At 47.2% G+C, this 23,473-nt stretch overlaps 1 protein-coding gene across 1 annotated transcript in view; it reads left to right on the plus strand.

Moving 5' to 3' along the window:
* The window catches only part of VPS16 (VPS16 core subunit of CORVET and HOPS complexes), a 926,204-nt gene that overhangs the window by 317,589 nt on the left and 585,142 nt on the right, over positions 1-23,473 (plus strand). Inside the window, 1 exon segment of the mRNA XM_030208841.1 lies at positions 21,903-21,997. Within this exon segment, the coding sequence (XP_030064701.1) occupies positions 21,903-21,997 (95 nt within the window).

The following is a 23,473-nucleotide window of genomic DNA, read 5'->3' on the forward strand; positions in this document are numbered from 1 at the left end:
TACCTAAAAACGCGGAATTTTTCCAAGTCCATTTAATGGCGGTCTATGGACTTGTCCTTTAGGAATCTATCTAACCCCTTTTTAAACTCCGTCAAGCTAACCGCCCGTACCACGTTCTCCGGCAACGAATTCCAGAGTCTAATTACACGTTGGGTGAAGAAACATTTTCTCCGATTCGTTTTAAATTTACCACACTGTAGCTTCAACTCATGCCCTCTAGTCCTAGTATTTTTGGATAGCGTGAACAGTCGCTTCACATCCACCCGATCCATTCCACTCATTATTTTATACACTTCTATCATATCTCCCCTCAGCCGTCTCTTCTCCAAGCTGAAAAGCCCTAGCCTTCTCAGCCTCTCTTCATAGGAAAGTCGTCCCATCCCCACTATCATTTTCGTCGCCCTTCGCTGTACCTTTTCCAATTGTACTATATCTTTTTTGAGATACGGAGACCAGTACTGAACACAATACTCCAGGTGCGGTCGCACCATGGAGCGATACAACGGCATTATAACATCCGCACACCTGGACTCCATACCCTTCCTAATAACACCCAACATTCTATTCGCTTTCCTAGCCGCAGCAGCACACTGAGCAGAAGGTTTCAGCGTATCATCAACGACGACACCCAGATCCCTTTCTTGATCCGTAACTCCTAACGTGGAACCTTGCAAGACGTAGCTATAATTCGGGTTCCTCTTACCCACATGCATCACTTTGCACTTGTCAACATTGAACTTCATCTGCCACTTGCACGCCCATTCTCCCAGTCTCGCAAGGTCCTCCTGTAATCGTTCACATTCCTCCTGCGACTTGACGACCCTGAATAATTTTGTGTCATCGGCGAATTTAATTACCTCACTAGTTATTCCCATCTCTAGGTCATTTATAAATACATTAAAAAGCAACGGACCCAGCACAGACCCCTGCGGGACCCCACTAACTACCCTCCTCCACTGAGAATACTGGCCACGCAATCCTACTCTCTGCTTCCTATCTTTCAACCAGTTCTTAATCCATAATAGTACCCTACCTCCGATTCCATGACTCTGCAATTTCTTCAGGAGTCTTTCGTGCGGCACTTTGTCAAACGCCTTCTGAAAATCCAGATATACAATATCAACCGGCTCCCCATTGTCCACATGTTTGCTTACCCCCTCAAAAAAATGCATTAGATTGGTGAGGCAAGACTTCCCTTCACTAAATCCGTGCTGACTTTGTCTCATCAGTCCATGTTTTTGTATATGCTCTGCAATTTTATTCTTAATAATAGCCTCCACCATCTTGCCCGGCACCGACGTCAGACTCACCGGTCTATAATTTCCCGGATCTCCTCTGGAACCCTTCTTAAAAATCGGAGTAACATTGGCTACCCTCCAGTCTTCCGGTATTACACTCGATTTTAGGGACAGATTGCATATTTCTAACAGTAGCTCCGCAAGTTCATTTTTTAGTTCTATTAATACTCTGGGATGAATACCATCAGGTCCCGGTGATTTACTACTCTTCAGCTTGCTGAACTGACCCATTACATCCTCCAAGGTTACAGAGAATTTGTACATACCCCTAATTCTCTCAGGAGTGTAATACCACCTCGATAGCACCTTGTATGCATTCTCTTGCACTAGAGCGCACATGGAGGCCTTTTGAACCTCCCCACATATCCTCTCCCATTCCTGATCATTGAAGCAACAATTTAAGTCAGATTCCCGTGCTCCCTTGAAGCGAAAGGGGGCAGGGTCACTGCCTCTCATAAATTTGTATTGCACTGAGATGGATCTAGGCACCCGCTGTAATATACCCCATAAATTCTCCAAGCTCTCCTTATCCTGAGGGCTGCCCCCCCCCCCCTCCATCCCCCCATAAAATACTTAATCTGTAAGTAAGAAAAACGATCTCCTTTGGGGAGTCCATATTGTAACCTCAATTCCTCAAAGCTCTTAATCTGGGCCCCTTGGAGCACATCTCGAAAACTCGAAAGGCCCAAGTGATCCCATCGCACCAAAACCCGATTATCCTTCCCGGCCCCGAACTTCGGCTCCCATCTTATCCCCGCCCTAGTGGAGACCCCCTCTCCCTGTTCCCACTTCCTCCGAAACTCCTCCCATACAGTCAAAATGTGCCTAAGATATGGGTTATCCACGCCTGCCAACACCCCCCCCCCCCAATCCCTCAGTGGTCCATAATAACGATTTTAAACCCCTATGTGGGAAGTACGATTGTTCCTGTTGGCTTAAGCCTGCCCCCTTCCCACTCCAGCACCATCTTGACCTGAGCAGCCTGATAATACCACTCAAGCGGAGGCACTGCTCTACCCTCTCTTTCAATCTCTCCCCATATCACCCTTCCCGCTAATCGGGGATGTTTGCCGTCCCATACAAATTGCAATATCTGGCGTTGTAATTGCTGCATCTCCCGCTTGGGGACCGCCACCGGCAAACACTGAAACAGAAACAACAGCCTAGGCAAGACGTTCATCCTTATTACCGCCATCCTCCCCCACCACGACAGCCACAACACTTTCCACCGTGATAATTCAATTCTAATGTACTCCACTATTTTGCCATAATTAAGTCCATAGACTCTACTCAGGTCTCTAGGAATATAAACCCCCAGATACCTAATATGACTTCTGGCCCACTTAAAAGCAAACCTCTGCTTCAAACAGTTTTCTTCTTCCTGGGAGACCGAAATGCCTAATATTTCGCATATCTCCATATTAATCCGCAACCCCGCATACTGTTCAAATTCCCCCAGGACATCCACCACCACCTCCAACGTTTTCCCTGGATCTGTCACATAAAGCAACAGATCATCTGCATACAGTGCCATGCGACGTTCCCTCTTCCCCACTGTGAAACCCCGAAACTCCGGATGGCTACGTAACCTCTCTGCCAAGGGCTCTATATATATAGCAAACAAGGGCGACAGGGGGCAGCCCTGCCTGGTCCCACGTTCAATAGCAAAAAAGGAGGTATACTGGTCGTTGATCTGTATACAGGCCTTCGGCGCCGCATACAAGGCTGCTATCCACCTGCAGAAATTATCCCCAAGACCCATACGCTGCATAACCTCTTTCAGAAACACACAGTCAACCCTGTCAAACGCTTTTTCAGCGTCTAGTGTTAACAGTATTGTCCCTGGGAGTCTCTTCTGTGCTTCCCATTGCAAGTGGAGGGTACGGCGAATGTTGTCACCTACCTGTCGACCCGGGATAAACCCCTATTAACTTTGGTAGGACCCGTCCCAACCTATTGGCCCACACCTTGGCCAGTATCTTTACGTCAACATTTAAAAGTGAAATGGGTCTATAGGAGCCACATACAGTGGGATCCTTTCCTGGCTTAAGCAACAAAGAGATCCCTGCTTCCATCATTGAATTCGAGATCCCCCTTCCCTCCAATACTCCATTCCCTAGCCTGATAAGCTGGGGCCCCAACTCCTCCGCATAACACTTAAAAAAAACCGAGCGGTGTAACCATCCAATCCCGGGGCCTTCCCATTCGGGAGGTTCTTAATTACCCCATATACTTTTCCCCATCTTATCGGTTCTCCCAATCGTACTTGCTCTGCTTCACTAAAACACGGGAGCTGTAGCTGATCTAAAAATTGCCCTATTTCCCCCCTACTCATATCCTCCCCCATCTTATACAATTCTTCATAGTATGTCCCAAAGCTTCTAGATATATCCACATCTGCATAATGCCAACCCCCCTTACCATCTCTCAGCCTTTGAATGTGTCTTCACTCGCCTTGCCCGCAACCGACGTGCCAGAAAAGCGCTTGATTTATTTGCAAACTCAAAGGTCTGCTGTTTCAGCTTGGTTTGCATATATTCAATCTCTATTATTTGCAATTGTGCCAATACTCCCCTTACTGCTGTAAGCTCCTCCCCCAACTTTTTTGTGGGTTGCCTCTTATGCTGTTTTTCCAGTTGCACTAGGCGAGCTCGTAACTCCAAGGATTTCTGACCTCTTTTTCTTTTTCTCCGTGCACCCCATTTAATAAAAACTCCTCTAACCACTGCATTCATAGCGTCCCATAAGGATCCATCATTAACCTCACCATTATCATTAAGTTGATACAATTCCTGTATCGCCCTCCTGATGTCCTCCCTCACTGGTTCATCTCCCAATAGAGTCTCGTTGAGCCTCCATAGGCCCCTCTCTGCCTACCCCCAGCCCCTTAAACCTAATCCATATAGGAGCATGATCAGAGACCTGACAAGTCTCTATTTTTGCTGCTTCTATCATATGTCAACTGTTGCGGTGTACCCACAAACTGTCTAACCTCGCATAAGACTGTGCTGCATGTGAATAATGGGTGTAATTTCTCTGTGTTCCATGTAATAATCTCCAGCAATCCACTACCTCACATTCCTTCAAAAAGTTCAACAAATCCTTATGACCGGCGCTTCCAACCCCCCTCCTTCCCATGGCATGATCCAAATCCGCGTCTGGGGCAATATTGAACCCCCCACCCCCCCCCCCCCCCCCCCCCCATGATCACTTGGCCTTTAATAAAACCTTGGATTTCCTCCTTCAGAGAATCAAAAAATTGCTTCTGACCTTCATTAGGTGCATAAATATTAATAAATGTGATCTCCTTACCTTGTAGAAATCCACTAATCCCCAAACATCGGCCACTCGAGTCCCAAAATTCTTCTTGTATGCTTGGCCCACAGGTGTGGGCTACTCCCCCAACCCTTCTGGCCTCCTGTCCCTGATGTACCAATACTTCTCTAAAGGGCCGGCGCCGCAATAAATGCGCGTCTCTCGGTCTCAGATGTGTCTCTTGCATCATTGTCACATCCCATTTTAACCTATTCAATTCCTTAAAAACTCGGCCCTGCTTCCCCTGATGGTGAAGCCCATTCACGTTCCAGGACCCTACTGTTAGCGTTTCCCCAGATCCCTCTCGCCTTCCCCCGCCTTCCCTCATCTTCACCCCTCCCCTCTTCCCTTTCCCTCCTCCCCTCTCCCAACCCCCCCCCCCTCTCCCCCCCCTCCCTTTGCCGATCCCTGGTCCAGAAGATCAGCCATAGTAGGAAAAGTAACATACTTTTCCAGAGGCTTTGATCATATATATCATTAGACAAACCCCCCTCCCCACACCTCTTATAACCCTTAAACACAGGCTATCCCCCCTACCCGTGTCTGTTCCTTACCCAACTCTAACCCTCTGTTTCCTCCCCCCAAAAACTCCCTTGTCTAACATCAAACTGCGCCAGCACAAGTCCTATGTGTGCTTTCTGAGCCACTCATACAGTCCGGATGTCTTCCCCTCCCAATAACATCCCATCGTTCTGGCAAACCAGATCTTCCACTCTCTTCCTCTCCAGCCTCAGCAGTTCAGCTTGAAGTCAACACCACTATTAGGTATAACAGCCGCTCTTGACGCACTCCAATTTGGGTAGCACAGTGCCACCTGTTAAAGCGATTACTCTCAAAGCAACCAAATGACTTGCCCCAAACTCCACATCAAGCATGCTAACCAGCTGTCCTTTCGAGTCCAGGTTTGCTCTATTGTCCAGTGTAGCAAAGCGGTAACAACCCATGTGTCCATAATGTCTCAGCAGCCCCCACTTTAGGAAGTCTGCTTGTCCCTCTTCTTTCCTCGCTCCACCACCACTTGCCATGCTGAATCTCTCATAGGAGCCGCTTGAGTACGCGATTCCTGATTCTGCACCGGTACATCTTGACATCCCATGGCCCGCAACGCCGACCATGCCTCCTCCGGTGTTGTAACCTCACAGGATTTCCCGTCTACTGTAATCCAAACTGCAAAGGGGAACAACCATCTGTATCTGATCCCCTTAGTACACATAAATCCAGTAACTTCTCTGAATGATCGACGCTTCATCAGCGTTGTGCGTGCCAAATCCTGAAAGACCCCTATTTTGTAATTCTTCCAGGTAATTTCTTTGCTCAACTGGGCCTGTTTCAGGATTAGTTCTTTTATGGGGAAGTCTAGAAAGCAGACAACCATATCCCTCAAGTTTGAATCTCTGCGGGGTCCCTGTGCTCGATGCGCACGTTGAATGCGTAACTCCGGGGGGTGGGAGTCTGACCCCGAGGCCAAAATATGCTGGCATAGTTCTTTTATGACAGCCTCACAGTTGGAAAAAATATCTAGCTCAGGGATACCTTTAAATCTTAAATTGTTCCGCCGAGACCTATTCTCTAGATCTTCAATTTGCTCCCTGAGTCGGCCCAACTCCTCCTGTTCCTCAGTTGCCTTCCTCCGCATAGAGTCCACCTCCGATTGAAGGGTCACCATCCCCCCTTCTACTTCGCCCACTCGGGACCCCAATTCATGCATCTCCGCTCTGATGTCTTTGAGGGCGTTTTGAACATCTAATCGGATCCCCGCAAAGTCAGATTTTGAGTCTTGAAGCAGCCCTGCTACGTCCGATTGCAACATACTTGCAGCCTCTGCGAGTTCCTCGCTCTGTACCGTGTGTTCCTGTGGGGTGTGTGCAGTCACCATCTTGATCCTTGCAGCTCCGGCCCCACTCTCCCTTCGTTCACTTTTTCACGACGCTCCGGTGTATATCGGAATTGCTCAAGGTTTTTTTTGGTGGCATAGCCTGGAGGCGTACTCTCTATCGTTCTCGATCCGTCTCTCGCCATATGAGTAAGCTTGTAGTGCCAACAACTATCAGTCCCGACGGAGCTCCTCGTTCAGACCGCCACCTTGGATCGTGACGTCATTTCCTCCCAGCAATCCGTTTTTTAATCCAAACAAAATTATCCTGCAGATACCGGGTCAGGAGTTAGCTTCCAAGGTCACATGTCACCCCTCCCGCAACTCACTTTCTTCCTTAAAGTTCAACAATTTTTTATTAATGACAACAACAATGACATACATGCACCATAAGTCAGCAAAAATTCTCCGGTACATTTGATTCTCTACAATAGAACCCCTCAGGTACATTCCATCCTTAAGTTTTAAATTTTGTTTCTCCCCCCTACTCCATTGATTGTACCTTGCCAGCAGTTTTATTGTAAACCATACAAATTTGGTATCTTCATTATTAAATATACAAAAATCAAACTTAAACTATATCCAACGGAGTCAAATATAAGAAACCATCATGCATCATTATTAGGAATAGCCCCAGTCCTTTACCTCAATGTTATGTATCTTTCTTTTAATGTGGAGCAATCCCAAACAAACGAGTCACCATACCCTTGTGCCCCACATTAAACAAATCCCCAACATATCCCTTGGACGAGTATTTTTATGTTGTCATTTGCCATTGAATATACTTAACCCCCTTAACCCCCCACCCTCCTACCTCCCCTCCCCACCCCTCTGTCCCCTCCCACCCTACCTATCGTAGGAATCAGATGTATGGTCTTATGTGTGTGTGGTTGTAAGCAGCAGGATATTCTTTCTTATGATGTGTGGTATCCCAGCAGATTCACAACTTATTAAGAATATGGCTTCTACCTTTCTGTGTTAGAGTCCCCAAGAGTGGGCCCCAAATACTAAGGAAGCGCTTTTTACGTTTGCAAGATCCTCTTGCCTCACGCGCTTCCCAGTCCATCAATTGATGTGCTTGGTTATGCCAATGCCAGTATTCTGGTGGACTCTCTGACACCCAGACCTGTAGTATGCATTTCCTGGCTACTAAACTCAGCTTACGGCACAGAAGTATCTTAACCGCTGATAAACCCCCGAATGACCCCAAACAGTCTAAAATTAACTGACAGGGGGTGCCTGTTATCCATGTTGATAATATATAAGACAAAAATTCCACTACTCTGCCAAAATCTCTGTGTCTTGACACATTCCCAAAAGGCATGGTAAAATGTGTTTTCGTGCTGTCCACATTTCAAACACACTGGTGAGTGAATCCCTCCTGCCCGGAACAGTTGTGTTTGTGTAAAATATGCCCTATGAAGTGTCCTAAAAGCACATTCCCTATACCGGGCACCCGTAATTAATTTAGGAATCCCCTTAATTTGTCTGTCAATATCCCAACTGGTTAAATCTAATCCTAAATCTGCTTCCCACCTCTGCCGAAGCTGAGCCAGCCCTTCTCTCGGAATCAAGATCCATAATTTTCTGTGAATGCCCGAAATAGATGGAATCTCAGGCGAAATCTCATCATAAAAAGCCTGTACCTTTTACCCCAGATTGAACTCTAGATTCTCCATACCCAAGGACTTAACATAATGACGGATCTGATTATATGCAAATACATCCCCCCATCTCTGTTCAGCACGTGATATTAATTGTTCTAAGGGTTTAATTTTCCCTGAGGTGTCTAATATATTATTTAGCTTACAGTATCCTCTGGTTTCCCATTGCTGAAACACCGGATTTTCAAGTCCCGGTAAGAATTCTGGATTCCCTTTAATCGTTATTAATTCCGATATCTTCGGGTCTCCCCCTAAGCTTCTCCCTAGAAATTGCCATGCGTCCCAGAAGGGCATTAATAAAATGCTATGTCCAAAGGCTTTTGGTATCATCTGTCTTCTGGTATGTAACAATGCGATTAAATTAAAGGGCTGAAAAAAGGCCTCTTCCAACTCACGCGGCACATGTATATTAGACACAAAGATCCAATCTCTCAACGCCCTCAAAAGATAGGCCATGTTATAATACCGTAGATGGGGTAGGCCGAAACCTCCCTGACTCCAATTTCCCATCAAAAACTGCAACTTAAGTTTTGCCTTCTTTTTTGCCCAGCAAAATCTCATCACAACCTTATAAAATTGCCTAATGTCCTTTTTAAGAAGCCGCAATGGTAATATTTGCAATACATACAGCCATCTAGGCAGTATCACCATCCGGATAAGACTAATGCGGCCTCCCAAAGGCATCATCAATACATTCCAGGCATCCAATTGCCTTTCTGTGTGCTCTAACAGCCTGTTGACATTTAGTTTATATATCTCTGCAGGGTTAGCTGTCAGAAGGATCCCCAAGTATCGAAATGCGCCTTCCGCCCATTTTAAAGGGAATCCCTCAGCCCACAAATGACGAGTGTCCGATGTTACTGCTATGGCCTCTGATTTATCCAGGTTCAATTTAAAGCCTGAATAATCTCCAAATTCGTGAAAAAGATCTAGTAAGTCTTCCAAGGATGGTCGCGGGTTTGTGATTATGACCAATAAATCATCAGCGAATGCTGCAATTTTAAACTCCTGCCGACCTATCCTCACTCCACTAATGGCTAGACAATCCTGGATGTCTCTGATCATGGGGTCTAAATAAAGAGCAAACAGCAAAGGGGATAAAGGGCAGCCTTGCCTGGTCCCCCTGTTAATCTCAAAGTCCTCAGATCTCCCCCCATTCACCATTATTCTGGCCCGAGGTGAAGAATATAGCGCCTTAATCGCTTGCACAAACCAACCATGGAAACCATAATTATCCAAGACTGAGAACAAAAAAGCCCACTCCACCCGGTCAAAGGCCTTTTCGGCATCAAAGCTGATCAAAATTCACTTTCTTCCTTAAAGGTGTATCATATGCTGCAGGCTAGCAGTTAATTATCAAAGCTTGAGCTCAATCCCAGTACATAAACTGATTTTATTCTCCAAGTCTGCCTGTTACAGCCAGGTGCAAAAGACCCTGTTAGTCAACCCTCCTCCACACAGTCACTTCATAGCAAAGAAGGGAGACATAGGTCACAATGTAGGAAACTCATAGATCACACAGCTCCTGAGATAGCGAGGAATGCAGCCCTTCACATAAGAGACACCTGGGCAAACACTGTACTTGACTCCTGACAGGCAGCTGCAGCTCTCTGTGTCCTCCACGATATTCTCCAAATGTGCTGAAATCTTCACACGAGCCCCCTGCCTCTCCAGCCCAGGAATCCCTCGTAACACGGATGTCCTGGCTCAGTGTTAGCTCACGCTGCTTCCCGTCTTCTCTCCAAGCAGAGCCTGTCCGACCCCCACCAGGTAGGAGAGAAGGAACTTTCATCTGCTGCTCTCTCTGCTCTCCATCCCTTCTTCACAGCTCATTTATCCTCAGCTGCACAATCTCACACCCACTCACCCTCCAGTCCACACCTAATAGCCTGTCAGTGCATCGGGAATCGCTCGATACCACATAGCCCCAACAGAGCCTCTTGTTTAAGCCTCCATTTTAGATGGTAACATCACTTCCTCCCTTGGTGACCTTCTTTCTTCAAGACAACACAGCGGCTTCCCTATGGAAGGTGGGACTAGTCTACTATACCTATGCAGTTCTCTCTGTTATATACTTCTCCGTCTCAGGTCTTCACAATCAGCCACTCACACTTCCAGAGATCATACTCGTTCTGTCAGTGTCAGGAGCTCTTTGCAGTGAATGCACAACCTTTCTCCAACAGGAAGACAGTCGTAGATGTTGTACTCGGTGCAAAAAAAAAGTGGACAGTGATCATTCTATGGCTGGACTAACTTGGAAAGGATTTATATTTTCCAAATAATTAGAATGCCAGTATAAATTGGAGTAAACTGGGATTCAGGAAACACAAGGGTTCTAATAATTTTGTTAAAGCAAATAATGCTGTTTTAATTTCCTAATAGTGGGTGGGATGTTGATTAGATGGATAGAAAATTAGAAGCAAAATAGTGCTCTGGCCACAACAGAATAAAACTGTAGAAAAGGATCAGAAAGGGAGGCAGGAGGAATGTGTTTAAACTAGGAAGGTACCTTAATAAACTGCACAGTTTTAAGCACAAGAATGAAGTTTAAAAATTCTAAGATGGACATCAGAACACAGACTGCAAAGTCTCCTCACTATTCCTATCCAGAGATGTGAGATCAGCTGAGGGGTTGCAGCACTCAGGTCTCTGAAAAAGCATTGTTAATTTTCCTCATCTTTCACTCCCCATTCATACGCAAATGAAAGGAGGAAGTAATGTGCTCAGAAATATGTCAATTTCACAAGCAGCGAAAGCAGTTCATTGCGCAGTAAAAGTATGTGAACACTTGATTAGCAATTAAATATACAATAATATTCTATTATTATTAAGATGTGTAATAAAACTCATACTCACAAACTTTTTACTCTTTTTCACCTTGCCGCTTCTTTCATTGTTCCTGTCACTAGTACAGCCACATCAGCAAGATTATTCGGTAGCTGAAGTTGAACTTCTGGACTCTCTCTCTCCTCTCTGAAATCAACCCTTCCCTCCTGGTTGTCACAAGTGGAAGGGAAAAAAAACCCAGTGGCTGCTGTTTTCTCTCAGTCTCTTTCAGATAAGTTCTTTCTGTGGTCACACTGCCCTGAACTGATATGAACTGCCAGTTAGCTCACAAGGAGGGAGAGACGGGCGTGAGACAACTCAGGCTATTTGGGGTGAGAGCTAGTGAAGTAGCTATTTGATTAGGCAGGGTTTCAGACAAACCCTCTTGCTCAAGGTTTTCTCAGGCCCAAAACCTCCTTTATCGAATACTGAGTAACCTTTCAGGACTCTTTGGGAGACAGCAAACCTCTTTCCTTGAGACTGGACACTCCAATTGGTCAGGTTCTCAGCTTTCACCACCTTGCCGTACTTACTCTCCCCTTCTTCTTCAGCCTGTTCAGTGCAGCGTCTCCGATCATCTCCCCTCCTCCTCCTCTTTCCACCTCCTCTGTGTCAGAGTGAGAGGCTCAGTGGGTGTCTCTCCCCACATCAGTCAGTTTGGAATTTTCCTGTGCAAGCTATGTGAAAAATAACTTGTTTTCCACCCCATGGGGTGTTGCCTGAAAGTACATCTGATGCCTATCAGGAGCATACATCCATGGGTGTTTTCTCTCTTATCAAGGAGGGTCAGTTTGACATATGTCTTATTTCTCAGAACTGTGTACTTGCCTGTATTCCAGATTTGAGCAAACAGCCAGCCTAGTCCTTTCCACTTAGACAAACCAGAGGCCTAGTTAATCTGGCTGCCTAAAAACAGGTCAAATTACAGAAAATACCTATATTCCAATTAAAAACACCACCCCACAATTTTGATTATTAACAATTCTAGGAGAACCTCCACTGGGTGGTCTTGTGGTTTTAAGTGGAAGTGGCTCACTCTGTGGTTTGACAAAGAAACTGCTTGAATACTTTTCTATCTCATTTGGATTCAGGTTTAAAGACACTATGTTGGGGTTCACCTCAGTGCAACTGTCACTACTACCATATAGAAAACCCATCTCTGAACAGCATTTTGTTTTATGTGAGGCTTGCTTCTGTCTCAGTTTCTATCAAGCCACCCACTATGTCTCAGGATCTCATATGTCCCAGCTGATAAAAGCATCCTTTGAATCATACTAGACCAGGCTTATCCAACCTTTTTTTTTTTTTAAATCAGGGGCCACATTTAATATTTCATAAGATTTGGAGAGCCAAGAAACACATGTGTGCATGCACACACACGCTCACTCATGCTTTCCAAGCCTTTTTCTCTCACTCTCATTTACTCCCCAACCTTCACCCAGTCTCTCTCATACCCCCCCCCCCAACCTTCATCCTATCCCTCCCTATTTCTCTCATGTACCCTCCTCTCCTGCCTTTAACCAAATTCTTTCCTCTCACTTGTCTTCTGTTGCTGTGGAATTCCTGCTTCCCTGCTGTGACTCCTCTATCCACAAGCTTGAGCCATGCTGCACTAGAAGTTTGGGTTGGTCTTGCAGTTTCAAGTCTTACGTCTAGTGCTGCATGGCTCAAGCTCACAGATGGATGAGTTGCGGCAAGGATCCTGCTGCAATAATCTGCATTTCCCCCAAAAAAATTGCCAGGCTGCTGCGGGCCAAAAGAAGGGACTTGGCGGACCACTTTGGACAAGTCTAGTGAGATAATGTATTTGACCTGGAATGTCTTTCTTTTGTTAGCGATCACGTCAACACCTAATTCTATGTTAAGTTTTCATCAATAAAATGGTTCTGAGCATGCACCCAAATTTTCTGCCAAAGTGGTGTTGACTGTCTACCTTAATTGTCCTACCAACATTGTTCCTTTAGCCACATGACTGTAATAGTGAACATGTTTGACACACTAAGTAATGCAAAAGAGCCGTAGTTGTCTACCTGGATTGGACTAAGGCCCTTAAAAAAAAAAAAGTTCATCCAGCTAAAGTTTCTTTTGACTCCAATAACCCTAGACGTACAATGTCCATTGGCAGCCCACTTGATATCGTCTTATATGGAGAAGATTTACAGAGCTGTGACAATAGATATCATTCCCTAGATTCACATCTCATATTGTTTGGAAATGGATTCCACACCTATCAGTAGGTTTGATCAGTTTATCCCATGTACTCCCTTTGTGGCTTAGAAGCCATCTCTCTCTCTTCTGTCAATTTATTTTTTCATTTTTAGGTTTTCTTGATTAAAATAAAATGAAAAAGTACTTGTTGCTACGAAAAGAAAGGTTTGGTTTCAGCTTGTTCACAGTACTTTCCATTTCCTTTTTTTTTTTTTTTCCCTTTGAAAGCAACCTGTATCTAGGACTTTGTATTTGTGAGGATTTGCAGTGTTGCAGATGCTTGGAGGAAACCAAGTTACTTAGAGTGGTTTTCTATAAATAGTAGGATTGATGCCTCAGCATACACTCCCACAGGAGTTGCTGTCTAAATAAGCTATTTATGAACTAAGGAGGCCTTGTCTGATGATGCAGTTCAGGAAGTGGTGCACACGTGTGGAGAGTTGCAAAAACTTCTAGAACCTGTTATAAGCTGTAGAAGCTTTTTCCCATGCCAGACTCCCTCTGATCCCTCAAGTGAAAACTTGAATCTTGTTGTACATAAGTAATGCCACACTGGGAAAAGACCAAGGGTCCATCGAGCCCAGCATCTGTCCACGACAGTGGCCAATCCAGGCCAAGGGCACCTGGCGAGCTTCCCAAATGTACAAACATTCTACACATGTTATTCCTGGAATTGTGGATTTTTCCCAAGTCCATTTAGTAGCGGTTTATGGACTTGTCTTTTAGGAAACCGCCTAACCCCTTTTTAAACTCTGCTAAGCTAACCGCCTTCACCACGTTCTCCGGCAATGAATTCCAGAGTTTAATTACGCGTTGGGTGAAGAAAAATTTTCTCCGATTTGTTTTAAATTTACTACACTGTAAATTGTGTACTCGTTCACCAAATTTTGAATGGCTTATTGCTTAGTTACATCTGCTTCAAGAAATGCTTTTCTCATGTCTTGGGAATATCTCATGCTTCACTATCCGAGTTGTAAGAATCTTCACTATACATCTATTCATACTGCAGGTTTTACCTACCAGGCTTCTAAGATGTGGAACTCTTTGCCAAATGCATTGAGATATGTTGCTGATTATCTGTTATTTCGTAAGTTGTAAAAGGCATTTCTATTTGATCAATCCCTCACCTGAATTAGTGCTCGTTAGTTCCTGAGCATGTTAGGTATCTTGTTTTGGTTACTGTACAGAGGCAATTTTCTTGTTTGGCTTATACATTTCTTATGTATGCTCACATTACTTGCATTGCACTGTAGTAATTGCTTCCTGTTAGCCACATTGAGCCCAAACTTGTTTGGGATAATGTGGGATATAAATGTCTCAAATAAATACATAAAAATAAATATGCCATTCCACAGCACAGGAGCCACAACTCCAAAGGTCTGAGCTCTCTGCTTAGTAGATGATTCCGCCTCAGGAGAAAATTTAATAGTGCCTCTTGACTTGAGTGCAATTCCCGCCCTGATCAATAGGAAGTAATGAAGATTATTTACATTAGGTATTTGGATAGTCAGCCAACTCCGAAGGACATTAATAAAGGTCATGAAGGGATAAACAGGAAGTAATAACGGTCTTACATTAGTCATATGAACCAGGGAGCTTCCTCTATATTAACACGACTGCCTCACTATGAGGTGTACTCAGCATTCACTATTGCTTCTCTTGACTAACTACAGGGTAGGGCCATGCTCTGGCAGTGCTGCACTAAAGTTTCCCCACAAACATAGTCTTCATAGTTGTCATCTGAGTACACCTGTTACAAGTGAGTAACTGGTTATGTATTTATTGCATTTGTATCCCACATTTTCCCACCGTATGGCAAGTTCAATGTGGCTTACATATTGCTAAAAAGGCAGTTACAAAATTTAGATTATCTTCCATGCTGTCTCTAGATTGAGGAGTTGGTGCATACATTTTAATAAAGCAAGTAGCGTACGCCTTGTAGCGCTATAGAAATGCTAATTCCATATCATCATGCTGATCAATCCATAGACTGGTGGGTTGTGTCCATCTACCAGCAGGTGGAGATAGAGAGCAATCCTTTTGCCTCCCTATATGTGGTCATGTGCTGCCGGAAACTCCTCAGTATGTTCTCTATCTCAGCAGGTGGTGGTCACACACAGCAGCAGCTCTGGCTAGGTCTCCAAGCCTAATTTTTAGGTTTGTTGAGTACCTGGGGTTGAGGGCTCTTCTTGAGCAAGTGCAAACCTGGTGGTGCCAGGTCCCTCCTTTTCTCCCCTCCTCCACTGGCTCTGTTAAAGAAAAAAAAAAAAAATTGGACGTCTTTAAGGGCGTTTATTTCAACGTTTATTTCAACGTTATTGCAGCTGCTCACTGGGACACCAGTTCGTTACAGCTCGGAGCGAGAAGCAGTAATTTTACCTTTTTATAGCGGCAGGGGGTTCCCCGTTCGGTCTCCACGTGGCTTATGGCGAGGGCGCGAGATTCGCTCCCCGGACCGTGTGGGTGCGTCTAGCAGGGATGCGGGGATTTCAAACCTGAATCGCCTTTGTTAGCATCAGTTTGGAGGCCGGTCAGTGTCCGGTTCTTCCTCCGGTGCGGCAGTTTTTCCCGCCATAAGCGCCCATCCCCCGCTGCTCGCCCACTCCATGTTGGCCGGCCACTCTGCTCGGATGGCTTCTTCTTGGGCCGCCCTCGAGCTGGGAGACGTTAATACTATGGTCGCCCTTGATTCGGGCGACGGTAAGAAAGCGGCCAAAGTTAAGCGCCGTTCTTCCTGCTCGGCTCCTTCTCGGAGTTTCGCGCCGGACGCCATTTTGGATGTGCAGCATGTTTCTCCCCCTCTCTTGCGAGCGCCGGTTGAGGGTGCGGCTAGGGCCGTGGCCCAAGCTGCAGAAGTGCACTGTTCGGGGGGATTCTCCCCTGAGTTCATTTTGCTGCTGCATCAGGCTTTTCTTATGCAAAACGCTGCCCCTGTCCCCCTGTCTGATAAAGGGGTTGAGGCCTCCGGAAGCAAACGCTCTCGGGTGGATTTCCAGGCCCTAGAGGACTCTGTCTCCTCTGATGTAGATGAGGGCAGCGTATCTGAGTTCTCCCAACGGTCCTTTGGGGATTCCTTGGAGGAGACAGATTCCCGCTCGGATGGAGCGGATGACCCCTCTGCAGCGCGGATCTTTCGCTCAGAGGATTTGCCCAACCTGTTAGTGCAGGCCATGAGCATTTTGAAGATTTCCTCTCCGGAGGACGTCTCTCCCTCAGCCTCTGTTGGCTCCGCCATTATGCTGGGGACGAAGCGCCCGCCTAGAACCTTCCACATGCATGAGGCCATGCGCACCTTGATTTTGGCTCAATGGGATGACCCAGAAGCGAGCCTCAAAGTGGCTAGGGCTATGTCCCGCCTCTATCCTCTGCCTGAAGGTGAACGGGAGGCCTTTCTTTCGCCTACCGTAGATTCTTTAATCACTGCGGTGACTAAGAAAACGGCGTTGCCGGTGGAAGGTGGCACGGCCCTAAAGGACGCCCAAGACAGAAGATTGGAGGCGGCCTTGAGGTCGTCCTTCGAGGCGGCTGCTTTAAGTTTGCAGGCCTCAGTTTGCGGCTCCCATGTGGCCAGGGCGTGCCTGACGATTGTGCAGCGGGCTTCCCCCTCGGATCCTTCCTTGAGGGCTGATTGGCCGGCCCTGGAATCGGGCTTGGCTTATTTGGCAGACTTGCTGTATGATGTCTTGAGAGCCTCAGCTAAAGGTATGGCTCAGACAGTCTCTGCGCGGCGGTGGCTTTGGCTGACGCATTGGTCTGCGGACCACGCCTCTAAGTCTCACCTGGCTAAGTTGCCTTTTAAAGGCAAGCTGCTTTTTGGGGTCGAGCTGGACAAAATTGTGACCAATCTCGGCACGTCTAAGGGCAAGAGGTTACCAGAGGTCAGGGCTCGGGCCAGTGCTCGCCCCGGTAACTCCAAAGGACGGTTTCAGGAAGCCCGTCGGTATCGCCCGGGCAAGTCGGGCTCCTCTGCCCCCTCTTCCTTCAAGAGGAACTTCTCCCCCAAGCAGCATTCCTTTCGCAGAGACCGCCGTCCCAGAGGTGCTTCCTCCGGTCCTCCCCCAGGGTCTCATACCCAATGACGGGGCCCTGGTCCATGGCCCAGTGCAGATTGGAGGACGCCTGTCCTCGTTTCTGGGCGAGTGGATCAGGGTAACTACAGACGCTTGGGTGCTGGAAGTCATCAGAGACGGCTACAAGCTAGAGTTCTGCCGACCCTTAAGATACGGGTTTGTACACTCTCCCTGCAAGTCATAAGTACATAAGTAATGCCATACTGGGAAAAGACCAAAGGTCCATCGAGTCCAGCATCCTGTCCACGACAGCGGCCAATCCAAGCTTCCCCAAACGTACAAACATTCTATACATATTATTCCTGGAATTTTGGATTTTTCCAAGTCCGTTTAGTAGCGGTTTATGGACTTGTCCTTTAGGAAACCGTCCAACCCCTTTTTAAACTCTGCTAAGCTAACCGCCTTCACCACTTTCTCCGGCAACGAATTCCAGAGTTTAATTACACGTTGGGTGAAGAAAAACTTTCTCCGATTTGTTTTAAATTTACTACACTGTAGTTTCATCGCATGCCCCCTAGTCCTAGTATTTTTGGAAAGCGTGAACAGACGCTTCACATCCACCTGTTCCACTCCACTCATTATTTTATATACCTCTATCATGTCTCCCCTCAGCCGTCTCTTCTCCAAGCTGTATAGCCCTAGCCTCCTTAGTCTTTCTTCATAGGGAAGTCGTCCCATCTCCGCTATCATTTTAGTCGCCCTTCGCTGCACCTTTTCCAATTGTACTATATCTTTCTTGAGATGCGGCGACCAGAATTGAACACAATACTCAAGGTGCGGTCGCACCATGGAGCGATACAACGGCATTATAACATCCTCACACCTGTTTTCCATACCTTGGATCTCCGGTCAAAGCTGTGGCAGTGCAGCAGACTTTGGACAATCTGATCCGCCTGGGTGCGGTCGTTCCGGTGCCAGAAGATCAGCTTGGCAAGGGACGTTACTCCATTTACTTTGTGGTACCAAAGAAAGGAGGTTCTGTACGGCCTATCCTCGACCTCAAAGGGGTCAATCGGGCCTTGAAAGTTCGGCACTTCCGAATGGAGACTCTCCGCTCTGTTATAGCGGCAGTGAAGGCAGGGGAGTTCCTGGCATCCTTGGACCCTCGATCTCTGGGAGTAGATGCTCTTCTCCAACAGTGGCCGACACAGGAGCTTCTCTATGTGTTCCTGCCCTGGCCCATGTTGGGCAGGGTACTAGACCGGGTGGCAAAGCATCCGGGCCGGGTAATCCTGGTGGGTCCGGACTGGCCCAGACGTCCCTGGTATGTGGATTTGATCAGGCTCTCAGTGGACGGACCTCTACGACTGCCAGCGGAGCAGGGCCTGTTGCATCAGGGTCCCGTGGTGATGGAGGATCCCTCCCCCTTTGGTCTTACGGCCTAGCTATTGAGCGGCAGCGTCTGAGGAAGAAAGGCTTCTCAGACAAGGTCATCGCCACTATGCTGAGAGCGAGGAAGCGCTCTACTTCTACTGCTTACGCCAGGGTTTGGCGTACCTTTGCATCGTGGTGTGAGACAGGCTCCCTTTCTCCCTTCACTGCTCCAATTTCTTCAGTGTTGGTGTTCCTGCAAGAAGGTCTGGAGAAAGGCCTGTCGCTCAGTTCCCTTAAAGTCCAGGTAGCGGCTCTGGCTTGCTTCAGGGGCCGCCTGAAGGGTGCTTCCCTGGCTTCGCAGCCAGATGTGGTGCGCTTTCTCAAGGGAGTTAATCACCTGCGCCCTCCTCTGCACTCAGTGGTACCTGCATGGAATCTCAATCTAGTGCTAAGAGCCTTGCAGAAGCCGCCTTTTGAACCCTTGTCGAGGGCATCTCTGAAAGACCTGACATTGGAAGCAGTCTTTTTGGTGGCTATCACTTCAGCCAGAAGAGTTTCCGAGCTCCAGGCGCTATCATGGCGAGAGCCCTTTCTGCAGTTCACTGAGGCAGGAGTGTCTATTCGCACAGTGCCTTCCTTCCTGCCCAAGATTGTTTCTCGCTTCCATGTGAATCAGCAGCTCTGTCTCCCATCCTTTCGTAGGGAGGACTACCCAGAGGAGTACTCTGCTCTCAAATATCTAGATGTGAGACGAGTCATCATCAGATACTTGGAAGTGACCAATGATTTCCGGAAGTCGGATCATCTGTTTGTCCTGTTTGCAGGTCCTCGTAAGGGTCTGCAGGCTGCTAAGCCTACAGTGGCAAGATGGGTCAAGGAAGCCATTGCAGCGGCTTATGTGGCCGCGGGGAAGGTGCCGCCTATCCGGCTGAAGGCTCACTCCACTAGAGCTCAGGCGGCCTTGATAGCGGAGGCCGGGTCCGTCTCCTTGGAGGAGATTTGCAAGGCGGCAACTTGGGCATCGGCTCATACCTTCTCCAGGCATTACCGCTTGACTGTGGCTGCTCGGGCGGAGGCCCGGTTTGGAGCTTCAGTGTTGCGGTCAGGGATTTCTATGTCCCGCCCTGGGTGAGTACTGCTTCGGTACATCCCACCAGTCTATGGATTGATCAGCATGATGATATGGAAGGTAAAATTATGTATCATACCTGATAATTTTCTTTCCATTAATCATAGCTGATCAATCCATAGCCCCTCCCAGATATCTGTACTGTTTTTATTCTGGTTGCATTTCAGGTTCAAGTTTAGTCTTCAGTTCCTGTTCAGGAGGACTTCGTGTTCAAGTTTTTTCAATTGGATTCTTCAGGAATTGAGACGATTTTGTGTTACAGTGAGCTGCTGCATTCCTCTCCCCTCCGTTTTACGGGGCTGGATTGAGACCTAAATTCTGCCGGCGCTCCCTCCCGCTTCGTGCGGCTGTAGGGCAGCTTTGTACCCCTCCCGCTTCGGCGGTGTTAGGGTCAGTCAGCTCCTCCCGCGGTTGCAGGATAAGCCAGATCCCCCCGCATCGGCAGGGTGGTGTCCCTCCTCCGCTCCGCGGGGATGAGCTGGACGGATTCCCCTCCCCCACTTGTGTGGGGATGAGCTGGGTTAATTCCCCTCCCCCGTTTCGGCGGTGGTGAGCTGGGCAGAGTGTCCCTTTGTGGGTGTAATTCTCTAAGTGCTGAGTCCTGCGGATGGAGCTTTGATATCGACATACTGAGGAGTTTCCGGCAGCACATGACCACATATAGGGAGGCAAAAGGATTGCTCTCTATCTCCACCTGCTGGTAGATGGACACAACCCACCAGTCTATGGATTGATCAGCTATGATTAATGGAAAGAAAATTATCAGGTATGATACATAATTTTACCATAGTAGTAGTAGTAAGTAGAATTGTTATATTTGGAAGGTGTTCATGGAGCAGAGGTGATTTTGAAAATGAAATTTCTCACAGTTGTGCCAATGCTTCATGTGCCTAGCATATTAAGGTTCTGTTGATCAGAAGCAAACGTAGGCGCTAGAGGACATTAGGGCTGGACTATCACCCACATTTTTCCTGTGCCCCAGGATCAGAGCCAGTGAGTGCATGAAACACGCTCATCTTCTCTGATTGCAAATTGCATGCAAACGAGGGTCTCCCACATTTTTCCCTAATGATCAGTGGGCAGCGCTCCAAACAAGGGTACTGCTTCTGCTGCAAACCCAACGCCAGCTTGGAGCTGGCATTAGGGTTTGCCAGCAAGGGAGGAATAGGGGAGACCCACTAAAGAGGTTAGACAGGTCCGGGACTTTCTCCCAGACCTGTCAAATCTAAGCCTGCGCCCCCACCCCCAAACACTAAAGAACCTTGGTGGTCCAGTGGGACTGCTACTTCCCTCTCCCCTCCTGCAACTTTGAAAAAAAATGGCCTGGTATTCCAGTGGGACTACTTCTACCACCCTCCCCCCCCCCCCCCCCCCCCGGCCAACATTGAAAAAAATGGCATGGTGGTCTAGTAGGACCGCTAGCCCTCCCTCCCTTCCCCCGTCCCACATGGTCTGTCTTGTGCATAGTTGGAGGAGGGAGGGATTAGCACTGTCTCGCTCCTCTTTGGGTGCCTCCTCAAAATAATGGCAGAAGTTAAGCCCCACCCAGCACATCCCAGGATACACAGGGCAGGGTACCGCCATTTTGAGGAGGTGCCCGAAGAGGAGGGAGGGAGTTCTAGGCCCTCCCTCCTCCAAGGCTGCGGGGGGGGGGGGGGCGCCAGGTGGACAGAGGAAGGGCTAGAGGTCCCACTGACCATCAGGCCATTTTTTTTCAATTGTCTGGGGGGGGGGGGGGGGGGAGTAGTGGTCCTGTTGGACCACCATGCCATTTTTGTCAGTGTTGGGAAGTAGTGGTCTCACTGGACCACCAGGATTCTTTAGAGTTTGTGGGGTGGGGAGGCTTTGTGTTTGGGTGAGGGGCAGGCTTAGGTTTGACAGGTATGGGAGAAAATCCCGGACCTGCCAAACCTCTTCTGTTATTTGAGAGGTCCAGGCTTTTGACAGCCTGGACCTTTCAAACAACTTCTGCGGGAGGATTGTGACTTGGGCGCATGCCCAGGCATAATCCTCCTGCAGAAGCACCCCTATAAGCAGAGCTAATAGTGCGCATAAATTTATAGCCCTGAACTGTTCCAGCGCTACTTTTAGAGCGCTGTTTAGAACAGCGTGGGGCTTCTGATCATTGGCCTGTAAGTGGGAAATCCCAGCTATGGTCATTGCATGTTCCCATGTAGTGTTACAAAGCCTTGATCTTGTGTGAAGATTTGTTTTGGATGAGGAATCGTACTTGGTGCCTGAACTGGATGGAGTGAGAATCTTCTCTCGTTCCACACATGAGTTTCTTCATGAAATCCCAGGTACAGTTGCTTCCATGTAGTGTGAAATTTGATCATTTTGTATGATAATTTGCATATCATGTCCCAGAATATTTTTGTAAATTGTAGGTAAGTCAACTAAAACGGGACAGACTTGAGAGAAGAGAAACAAGATTATATGGAGTATACCTTTCAAGTATTTGAGTGCAATCCTTTCTTTCACTTAATAATTACATGTGAAGCATTGCTCCTCAGTCTTTCACTAAGGTCCTAGTATGGGGTCTAACCCCTGAGCGGAAGAAGATACTTTTTGACTTTTTGATTGAAAAACCTGCAAAATATGTAAAGTTATTGCCCCAGAACCAAACCCCATTGCGGACATTATGCCATTGCTAAAGCCAAAGAGTTATATCTCTTATTATAAATAAAATAATATGCATGATTGATAGATAATAGGGCCTTATACATTTTTTACATTCTGCTGTCTAAAAATTACTGGTCAGGATAAATAGAATGGAATGGGTACATGTAAATCAATTGTTTACTTGTTAAAAAGTACAAAGAAAAGGAGGCACTCATGAAGTTACATAGAGGGGCATAATCGAACGGGGACGACCATGTCTAAGGACGCCCATCTCTGAGGATGTCCCCGCGAATGGGCGGGGAATCACGAATTATCGAAACAAGATGGGCGTCCATCTTTCGTTTTGATAATACAGTCGTGGACGCCCAAATCTCAACATTTAGGTTGACCTTAGAGATGGGTGACCTCGGTTTTCGGTGATAATGGAAACCGAGGACGCCCATCTCAAAAACGACCAAATCTAAGCCCTTTGGTCATGGGAGGAGCCAGCATTCATAGTGCACTGGTCCCCCTCACATGCCAGGACACCAACCGGGCACCCTAGGGGGCACTGCAGTGGACTTCACAAATTGCTCCCAGGTGCATAGCTACCTTATATTTTGTGCTGAGCCCCCCAAAACCCACTCCCCACAACTGTACACCACTACCATAGCCCTTAAGGATGAAGGGGGGCACCTACATGTGGGTACAGTGGGTTTCGGAGGGCTCATATTTACCACCACAAGTGTAACAGGTGGGGGCCTGCCTGAAGTGCACTGCGCCCACTAAAAACTGCTCCAGGGACCCTGCATACTGCTGTGAGGGAGCTGGGTATGATATTTGAGGCTGGCAAAAAATGTTTTTAATTTTTTTTTTTGAGGGTGGGAGGGGGTTGGTTACCACTGGGGGAGTAAGGGGAGGCCATCCCTGATTCCCTCCGGTGGTCATCTGGTCAATTCGGGCACCTTTTCGAGGCTTGGTCATGAAAAAAAAGGGACCATGTAAAATTTATTTATTTATTTATTGCATTTGTATCCCACATTTTCCCACCTATTTGCGGGCTCAGTGTGGCTTACAATACATTGTGAAGGATGGAGATATAGTGTTACAGTACAATTATGGGTTACATTGTGAGGAGTTATGGGAAGACAAAGTCAAGTCAAAATCGTTAGGGC

The sequence above is a fragment of the Microcaecilia unicolor genome, chromosome 7 (genome assembly GCF_901765095.1).
Source record: "Microcaecilia unicolor chromosome 7, aMicUni1.1, whole genome shotgun sequence".
Taxonomy (NCBI): Eukaryota; Metazoa; Chordata; class Amphibia; order Gymnophiona; family Siphonopidae; genus Microcaecilia; species Microcaecilia unicolor.